The 10,322-nt window shown below is 40.0% G+C and overlaps 1 protein-coding gene across 1 annotated transcript; it reads left to right on the top strand.

Annotated features, from left to right (window-relative positions):
• The first annotated feature begins 962 nt into the window (after positions 1-962).
• Positions 963-10,245, top strand: LOC147228836 (arf-GAP with dual PH domain-containing protein 2-like). Its single transcript, XM_086157125.1, has 11 exons — positions 963-1,214; positions 1,729-1,859; positions 2,135-2,226; positions 2,929-3,017; positions 3,100-3,212; positions 3,322-3,468; positions 3,903-3,986; positions 4,072-4,134; positions 4,272-4,349; positions 6,063-6,291; positions 6,414-10,245. The coding sequence occupies exons 1-11, from the start codon at positions 1,094-1,096 to the stop codon at positions 6,440-6,442; spliced, it is 1,176 nt and encodes a 391-aa protein (XP_086013251.1). The 5' UTR covers positions 963-1,093; the 3' UTR covers positions 6,443-10,245.
• Positions 10,246-10,322: the final 77 nt, after the last annotated feature.

Below are 10,322 nucleotides of genomic sequence, written 5' to 3' on the forward strand. Positions count from 1 at the left end.
TAAGAGATTACATTTTGATAAAGTACAATTTATTTTCTTTTATTTGTTTATTCATTAAAGCATCTAGGTATTGTACATATTGTAATATGGTGTGTTTCTGGCATGTCACAGATTTGCTATTTGACCAGGCTTTATATTGAAATACAGGACTGTCTCAGAAAATAAGAATATTCTGATAAGGTTCTTTATCTTCTGTAATACAATTGCAAAAACAAAAATGTCATACATTCTGGATTCATTACAAATCAACTGAAATATTGCAAGCCTGTTATTGTTTTAATATTGTTCATTATGGCTTACATCTTAAGAAAACTCAAAAATCCTGTCTCACCATATTAGAATATCATGAAAAAGTAATTTTTGTTTTTCATAATTCCATACAGAAGATTTGGAACTTTATCACAATATTCTAATTTTCTGAGACAGTTCTGTGTATTTGTGCCGTAGTGATGATATTAACATCTCATACTACTGCACACCACAGTGCACGCGCTGTAAGTCAAATATAAATTACATGAAAATAGGGAGATATTTTAAACTCCTTTTTTTATTGTTATTGTGTTATGTTTTTTTTAATATCATGCGATATGATAAATTTGACCCGTTTCTGATGTTTTCTATGATTTGCTCATATACTGACACTAATTAACATTGTTTGAGGTAGTCTTATTTCATATTTATTGCAGTGATTTCAATTAGAGACTTTTGATTTTACAAATAGATTTTAGCACTCAACAGTACAGTTGAATTTTGTCTTTAGGTTTTGCTTGGTTTTCAATCCAAACTGTCTTCAGTCTCCACTTTCCCACAGTAAAAACATAAAACTCAGCATTATATCCAATAGCTATTACGAAAAGAGAATCTCCACAAACACAATCTCTCTCTTTCTTGTGCCTGTAAACCGCTGACGTCTCTTTCACTTCCTTTCTCTGTTATTTCTGGATCCCTGCATTTGTGTCCAGAACAATCAACGTCATGAAGCTGTGTCGTTAAGAGGAAATGCTGAGCCACAGCAGTGCACTGGGCGGTGAGGAGAAATGATATTTTTCACCTGCCACAGAGCCGAGGTGCACTGTTGTAATACAAAGTATGAATGAGTCTGACAGAAAGGATACCACCCTCACCTATGGCCAACCTGGCAAGAAATAACAAACTCCTGCTTGAACTGGTGCGACAGCCTTGTAACAACGCTTGTGCTGATTGCGGTGCTCCAGGTGAGTGAACAAATATTATCAAATTATCCCATTCATTTCACGTTTCTTTTTAAGGACATTAGCCTGGCTTAATTCCCGCTGATATCTCCACATACTGTTGTATCACAATGTTACACCATGCACGTTATATTATTTTATATTATATTGTTCGTTTACTGAATAATCCCCCCAAATTCACAATTTCCAGCCAGCCTTCACTTTCACAAATGGGGAAGTGGCAGGCTTGTGTTTATGAAATTACTTCACTGTTCTTCCTACTTCTGCAACACTGACACTATCACTTACAAAAATATAGGCTTGTGTGTGTGAGTGTTTCGGTGTTTTAAGACGAACAAAACTTTCAGCAAGTTTCTGTATTTCATTGTTTTGTCCTTGACATTAAACACTGCTATTTGTATCTAATTGTATATTATAATCCTTTGTCTTGCTACCGCATTGTGGCACATTGCTGATCTGCAGCAGAGCTTAGTTCCGACTGGGACAAAGTGAATATTGTGATAACACACTCTTCCAGAGCCTGACTGGGCTTCCTACACCCTGGGTATCTTTGTATGTCTGCACTGCTCCGGGATGCATCGCAATTTGCCCACGATCAGCAAGGTCAAATCCATACGTCTGGATCTCTGGGAGGACTCCCTCGTTGAGGTACCGTCCCATATATACTTTGTTTTAATTCAACATTAATCAATCACAAGGTGGAATCCAAAAAATCAGGGTTTGAATAATATCACATACGATATTCTTGTCAAAATCTTCTTGTCGGGATTTTGACAAGAATTCCCCATGACCCGGATGACTGAGAACTTCCACAGACATTGTATAGTATATGTTTTTTTTTTTTTTGTTCCTCTTGCAAAGTGAGCAAAAGCAGTGAACTGAGTTGTAAATATTTTCCATCTTACACAATCCATCATGTCTAGGCCATGCAGCAGAGGGGTAATTCTGCGGCTAAAGCCATTTATGAAAAGTGCGTCCCGGCCTTCTTCTACCGACCCCGGCAGAACGACTGCACGTGAGTTACTTTCATGCACATTCGCTTTCTATTCATACAATCTTAGCAATTCAACAATGCAGCAAATTCTTAGCTTCCTTTGAAATTGTGAAATGCTCGTGTTTTTCTTACCGTTGGGGAATCGAAATTTGGTCTTCCGCGTGACAGGTGGGGATATTATCCAAGTTCTTCAGATTAAGGATTAGGGTAGAAAAGGAATAACTATTGAACCAGAGTGACCCAATATGTTATGTGTTATGAGTCACTGAACACGCAGAAATAGTCTAATAGTGAGTGACAAGGGAAAGGCTTCGGTAAACATATTTACCAAAGTTATCCAAATTATGATAGGAGTTATTTTCAAAATCCCAAAGATTTCGACACAACATAATAATGTGTAAGGAAAACCTTATCAGAAGTGGAACTGTTGCGTGAGGAAATCAATGCAAATGAGTTTTCCGAAAGTCCAGACAGACCATCTAAGTGTTCTCCAAACTTATAAACAATATTTCTTATATTAAAAATGTCGGCAGATATTGATATGCTACTGTTTGGGCAATGGGGTCGCTTTAACCAGTCTTGATGAAGACCATGTCCCTTTGCCTAATTTGTCCCTTGTAATTATTCAAAAGATGTGAAACAGAGCCCACTGATGAAAATAATGGATTTTGTCCATGAGTGAGAAGTTTGCACTGACTTGTATTTATTTGTATCATCTTTCAGCGTCCTAAAGGAGCAATGGATCCGTGCAAAGTATGAACGCAGGGAGTTCACGGGAGAAAAACACTGCTCTCAGGAAGCGTATTATTCAGGTAGCTAAGTTCTTCAAACTGCTCAAGTGCAGGTTCATTCATGTGACTTTTTTTTTTTTTTTTTTTGCTGTTATCAAAACAGATTTTTTTCAGTCAACACTATGGAAAAAGGGCAAAGATAACAAACAGTTTTTGAAGAGGATTTTCCAGCTGTCACGGAAAGACTTCACCCTCAGTTACTTCCTCAAAGAGGATGTGGGTATTCTCTGGTTTCTTTTGAAGCATTGAGAAATATTTTGTGAGTATGCATGCAATTTGTTTATTTTTTTAAAGTTTCTCCTTAACTTTGGTGTTTAACCCCAAGTCCAAGGCTCCCAAAGCAGTTATCAGCATGATGGAGCTGAACGCGATTTTTCAGCCGGAGAAGATTGGCCATGCTCACGGCTTGCAGATCTCCTATGTGCATGATGAACACACCAGGAACCTGTTTGTTTACCACGAGAATGGACAGGTGAGAGAGCACAGGTTGGAATCATCTTTGAAGGCACTGTTTCTTTTGAATATTCATTCAGCAAAAATAAATAGCAAGATAGATTGATAGATTGATAGAATATATAAATTAATAAATGTGTAAATGAGTAAATATACTCATAACTGAATAAATAAATACATAAATTGATGAATGGCTCAATGAATTAATGAATTAGAAAAAAATAGTGAATAAATATTTACATTTAGAAATAAAGAATTTTTTAAATAGATGAATAACTACATCCGTAAATGAATAAATTAATTCATAAATGAATACATAAATTATACATGCGTAAATAAAAATGAATACATGCATGAATGAATTAACAAATACAGAATAAAAACATAAAGACATCAACAAAAGTATAAAAAAAAGATTAATAAATAATAATGATAAATACTTACCCACGGCAGGTCATCGTATCCCTTTTCAATGCTATTCGGGCAACACGCTTGGAATACCTCCAGAGGAAACACCCCACCCTCCATGAGTGTGAGGTGAGACAATGTTTCCCCAAATGTTTTGAATGTCACAGTTTATCATTCAGTGGATGACTGTTTTCAACGGTGTCCCTCGGAACAGCTCATACCGCAGATAACAAGGCATTGCTTGAAGGAGGGATATATGGAGAAAACGGGCCCAACGGTGCGGTAACTATCTAATCCCATTATAAAAGTGGATTTTATTTCCTCCTATTCTTTCATGAAACTTTCCTTTCTTCCACTGCCGCTGCTTCTGCATCCATTCTTTCCTATGCTTGTGTCTTGGTTGTGCAATTTCAGCAACGAGAGCCATTCAAGAAGAGGTGGTTCACACTGTGCTCGGCAAACAGGAAGCTACTATATTTCAAATCTCCACTGGTAATGAATGATCACATATATATGAAATATACATATATATATATATATTATGTAAGTATGTAAGTATGTATGTATGTATGTGTGTGTGTGCGTTTGTACAGTATATGTATATATATGTGTGTGTGTGTGTGTATGTATAACATATACACACATTATACATATATATGTATAATGTTCTAGAATTGGTGAATTTTGGTGTAGAGGGTAACATTTTAAAAATTCAAGACTACACATGACAGTACAACAAAACACTTTGAAAAACATTGATGGAAGATAAAGCTAATTTGTATATACAATACACACACACACACACACACACACACACACTAAAAGGCCAAAAGTATTTGCTCACCCATCCAAATAATCGGAATCAGGTGTTCCAATCCCTTCCATGGCCACAGGTGTATAGAATCAAGCACCTAGTCATGTAGACTGTTTTTACAAACATTTGTGAACAAATGGGTCACTCTCAGGAGCTCAGGGAATTCCTTCATGGAGCTGTAATAGGATGCCACCTCTGCATCCTGTCGTGAAATTTCCTCACTACTAAATATTCCACAGTCAACTGAAGTGTTTGCGAATGACAGCAACTCAGCCCAGAAGTGTAAGGCCACATAAACTGACCAAGCAGGGTCAGCAGATGCTGAGGCGCATAGTGCGAAGAGGTTGTGAACTGTCTGGAGAGTCAGTTGCTATAGACCTCCAAACTTCTTGTGGCCTTCAGATAAGCTCAAGAACAGCACGCAGAGAGCTTCATATAATGGGTTTCCATGGCCACGCACTGCATCCAAGCCAAACATCACAAAGTGCAATGCAAAGCATGGGATGCAGTGGCGTAAAGCACGCCGCCGCTGGATTCTAGAGCAGCGCATGTAGAGCATGTTCTCTGGAGTGACGAATCGCGCTTCTCCTTCTGGCAATCTAAAGGACAAACTCTGAAATTGTCAGCATACCGAGACATTTTGGACAGTTCCATGCTCCCAACTTTGTGGGACCAGTTTGGAGCTGGCCCCTTCCTTTTCCAACATGACTGTGCACCAGTGCACAAAGCAAGGTCCATGAAGACATGGATGACTGAGTGTGGTGTGGATGAACTTGACTGGACTGCACAGAGTCCTGACCTCAACCCGATAGAACACCTTCGGGATGAATTAGAGCAGAGACTCAGAGGCAGCCCTTTCCGTCCAACATCAGTGTGTGACCTCACAAATGAGCTTCTGGAAGAATGCTCAAATATTCCCATAAACACACTCCTGAACTTTGTGGGCAGCCTGCCCAGAAGAGTTGGAGCTGTTACAGCAGCAAAGGGTGGACCGACATCGTATTGAACTCTATTGATTAGGAATGGGATCTCTGTTACGTTCATAGGCAGGTCAAGGCAGGTGAGCAAATACTTTTGGCCATATAGTATTTATATACACATATGCATAGATACATGTATATGTATTCCCATACATTTATTTGTATGTGTATGTGTATATACAGTATATATATACACACACACACACACACACACACACACACACATATATATATATATATACATATATATGTATTCACGTACACACACAGGCATGTATATGTATGTATACACACATGTATACATGCATACATATACTCTAGATACATACATATATATGTGTGTGTGTGTGTGTGTGTGTATATGTGTATATGTATAAATGTTTGCAGCTGTTTTTTCATTGTGGTCCTCAGGACGCCACAGAGCTGGGAGCCGTCTTCATCGGCACGGAGGGCCACAACTACTCTGTTTCAGAAAGCAGCAGCCGCAGCTGCAGGGGAGGCCGCTGGCACTGCGGTATTGCACTAGAGACCCCGGAGAGGAAGTTTTTGTTCATGTGTGAGCAACAGCAGGAGCAGAAGGAGTGGATGGAGGCGCTAAGGAAGGTCATCTCTCAACCTATGACTGCGGAGGACTATACGAGTAAGAAGCTGATTATAAGAACAGTCAAAACTAAATGATAATAAATTTGCATGTCACTGTGACTGATTCACTGATCTTGGTTTATGTTTTTTTTTCCTTTTCTGGCCTTTTTTTTTCGTCAGATGAAGCCAATTTAAGAAGGGGAAAATAACTGGAGCAGCATTATTTAAAGGTTTACACAACTTCCAAAGCTGATAAAGCCTGTTTGTTTGTTTGTTTGTTTGTTTGTTTGTTTTCTACCCCCATGGACTGAACACAATAATGAGAACCAGAAGCAGGTCTTTACCTTCATACAACCTTGTAGTAATGCCTTTGTCAAGAAGACACCAAATCGTTAACATCAATAAAGACATATCAGTATTGAACAAACTTATCTTTTACTTTGAAAATCAAAATTGGGAGACAACATCTGGATTGTTTTCGATGCATCCACTCACACACACACGCACAAACACTATTATAATGCTGAGCATATTCAGAAATAAATGTTACATTACCATTGCTCAGAATTGTGAAAAACACAATCCCAATTCTCTTTGACAACATCTCTATTATTTCCTCTTTCTTCTCCTTTTGGTTTTTCCCTTCAGTGGTCAAAAATCAAGCTTCTCCATCTAACCCTATTCTCTGTATCTTCCTCTCTCACACCAACTAACTTCATATCATTCTCTCATTACGTTCATAAGTCTTCTCTTTGGTCTTCCTCTAGACCTCCCGCCTGGCAGTTCCAATTCCAGCATCCATCTACCAGTATGTTCACTATCCCTCCTCTGTACATGACACAACCACCTTAGTTTGGCTTCACTGACCTTCTCTCCAAAACATCTAACGTGTGTTGTTCCTCTGATAGACTCATTCCTGATCCATCCTGGTCATTCCCAAAGAGAACCTCAGCATCTTCATCTCTGCAACCTCTCGCTCTGCCTCCTGTCTTTTCGTCATTGTTACTGTTTCTAGGCCACACAGCATTGCTGGTCTCACCATTGTCTTGTACACCTTTCCTGATACTGATTCTCCACCCATTCCAACCTGCTTGAACCCCTCTCTTCACCTCTTTTCCTGAAATTTCCTGAAATTTCTCTGTCTTGATCCCACTTCCTGAACCCTCACCGTTCCACCAGAGTTCTTCTCATTCACACACATATATTCTGTCTTGCTGTGACTAACCTCCGTTCCTCTCCTTTCAAGCGGATATCTCCACCTCTTGAGATTTTCCCCAACCTGTTCCCTGCTCTCACTACAGATCACAATGTCAGCTGCAAACATCATGGTCCATGGAGATTCCTGTCTAACCTCATCTGTCAGCCTGTCCATAACCATTGCGAACAAGAGGGGGCTCAGAGCTGATCCCTGATGGAGTCCCACCTCCAACTTGAACTTCTCTGTTACCCCTACAGCACACCGCACCACTGTCTCACAGCTTGCAAACATGTCCTGCACCAGTCTAACATATTTCTCTGCCACTCCAGATTTCCTCATACAATACCAGAGTTCCTCTCTTGGCATCCTGTCATATGCTTTTTCTAGGTCTACAGAAACACGTGCAGCTCCCTCTGGCCTTCTCTGTACTTCTCTATTAGCATTCTCAAAGCAAATACTGCATCTGTAGTACTTTCAAGGCATGAAGCCATACTGCTGGTCACAAATGCTAACTTCTGCTCTCAGTCTAGTTTCGACTACTCTTTCCCATAACTTAATTGTATGGCTCATCAACTTTATCCCTCTAAAGTTGCCACAATTCTGCACATCCCCCTCATTCTTAAAAATGGGAACCATCTCACTTTGTCTCCATTCGTCAGGCATCTTCTCACTCTCTAAGATCCTGTTGAATAATCGAGTCAGAAACTCTATTGCTGCCTCTCTTAGACGCACCTCCACAAGTATATCATCAGGACCAACTGCCTTTCCTCTCTTCATCCTATTCACTACCTTCCTCGGGTCACTTTCACTAATCTCTGCGATTTTGTGGTCTATAATAGTCCCCTCTTCACCCCTTGCCTCTTTCATTTTCCTCATTCATCACCTATTCAAAGTGCTCTCTCCATCTTCCCATCACTCTTCTAGCATCTGTCTATACATTTCCCTGTCTATCCTCAATCACTCGGACCTGCTGTACATCCTTTCCATTTCTATCTCTCTGTTTCACCACCTGTATAGATCAGTCTCTCCCGCCTTACTGTCCAACTGAGCATACAAGTCATCATACACCCTTTGTTTTGACTTTTCTACCTCTATCTTTACCCTATGTTGTACATCCCTGTACTCCTGTCTGCTCTCTTCAGTCCTTTCAATGTCCCACTTCTTTGCTGACCGCTTTTTCCGTATATACTCCTGCACTTCCTCATTCCACTAACATGTCTCCTTATCTACTTTCCTTCCAGATGACACATCAAGCACTCTCCCACCTATCTCTGATAGCATTAGCTGTAGTTGTCCAGTCATCTGGAAGCTCTCCCTGAAACCCATACAATACTCCTCCCTCTTCAGCTTCCACCACTTTGTCCTCAGTGCTGCCTGTGTCCTCTTGATCTTCCTTGTCACCAGAGTCATCCTACAAACCACCATTCTATGCTCTCTGGCTACACTCGCCAACTTTGTAGTCACTAATCTCTGTCAGGTTACCTCGTCTATACAAGATGTAGTCTACCTGCATGCTCCGTCCTCCGCTCTTATAAGTTACTCTATGTTCCTGTCTTTTCTGGAAAAAAGTGTTCACTACAGCCATTTCCAACCTTGCTAAGTCTATTATGATCTGTCTCTCTGTGTTCCTATGCTGTACACCAAATCTGTCCATCACTTCATCATCCCCTCTATTGCCTGCACCCACATGCCCATTGAAGTCTGCACCAGTTACCACCCTCTTATCTCTGGGTATATTCTGCATCACTTCATCTAGCTCATTCCAGAACTTCTCCTTCTCCTCAAACTCACATCCCACCTGCGGGGCATAGCCACTAACAACATTGAGCATCACATCTTCAATTTCCGGTTTCAGACTCATAACTCTATCTGGCATTCTTTTCACCTCCAGAACATCCCTAAACTCCTCCTTTAAGATAACTCCTACTCCATTTCCCTTCCTGTCAGTACCATGATAGTATAACTTAAAGCTTCCTGCCTCACTCCCTTTCCACCTGGTCTCCTGGACACATAGTATAGCCACCTTTCTTCTCTGCATCATGTCGACCAACTCTACCTTTTCCTGTCATAGTACCGATATTCAGTTGTTCCTACTCTCAGTCCCAGGAGCCTACCTTTCCTCTTCTCTCTCTGCTTCTGAACACGCCTTCCTCCTCCTTCTTTGACCCACAGTGGCCGAATTTCCACTGGTACCCTGTAGGTCATCGGTACTAATGGCGGTCGCCGTTAACCCGGACCTCGACCGATCCAGTATGATATGCATATTTGGTTTTGGCAAAAGTTTTACGCTGGATGCCCTTCCTGATGCAACCTTCTGCATTTATCCGAGCTTAGGACTGACTAAGGGAGACAGTGGCCCGTGCCACCCCGCGGCTGCATTTTCGATAACATCTTAATATAATAAGAATAAGAATAAGAATAAGAACAACTTTATTTATCCCAAAGGAAATTGTTGTGCCAGAGTTTCAAGTAAAACATAACAATAATAAATAATAGTAGGAAATTGTATAAACAGTAAAAAAGGCGGGAGAATAAGAAATACAAATGAAACTATAAAGTGTCAAAGTCAAGGCTATAAAGTGTTTTAAGGTTTCAAGTGCAAAGATTAGAAGATTCCCTGCAGCTGAAAGAAGAGGAATTAAAAAGTCTGATAGCCTCAGGTAGGAAAGACATGAAGATATAAAAAATATGTATTTTCTGTTATGCACAGTTTGCACATCCTATTCTGTTCACACACCTTCATTTGCAATGTTCATTTCTTTGTACCTGTAAAGAACCTCAATGTTTTGAATAAATATCGACTTTCCCCCACAATACCAGTTTTATACATGCTGTATTATTTATGAGTATATGCCTCCTTATTATCAGCAGGTTTGTGTAATGGTCTTAGC

This window comes from Fistularia commersonii, chromosome 12 (genome assembly GCF_037954325.1).
Source record: "Fistularia commersonii isolate RoL2024-O1a breed Wild chromosome 12, RoL_Fcom_v1.0, whole genome shotgun sequence".
In the NCBI taxonomy this organism is placed as follows: Eukaryota; Metazoa; Chordata; class Actinopteri; order Syngnathiformes; family Fistulariidae; genus Fistularia; species Fistularia commersonii.

Excerpts from the sequence above, each read along its gene's own strand:
- LOC147228836 (XM_086157125.1), top strand. The coding sequence starts at position 1,094 with ATGAGTCTGACAGAAAGGATACCACCCTCACCTATGGCCAACCTGGCA. Across the intron at positions 2,227-2,928 it reads CCCCGGCAGAACGACTGCAC|CGTCCTAAAGGAGCAATGGA; the intron begins GTGAGTTACTTT and ends ATCATCTTTCAG. Across the intron at positions 3,018-3,099 it reads TCAGGAAGCGTATTATTCAG|ATTTTTTTCAGTCAACACTA; the intron begins GTAGCTAAGTTC and ends TTATCAAAACAG.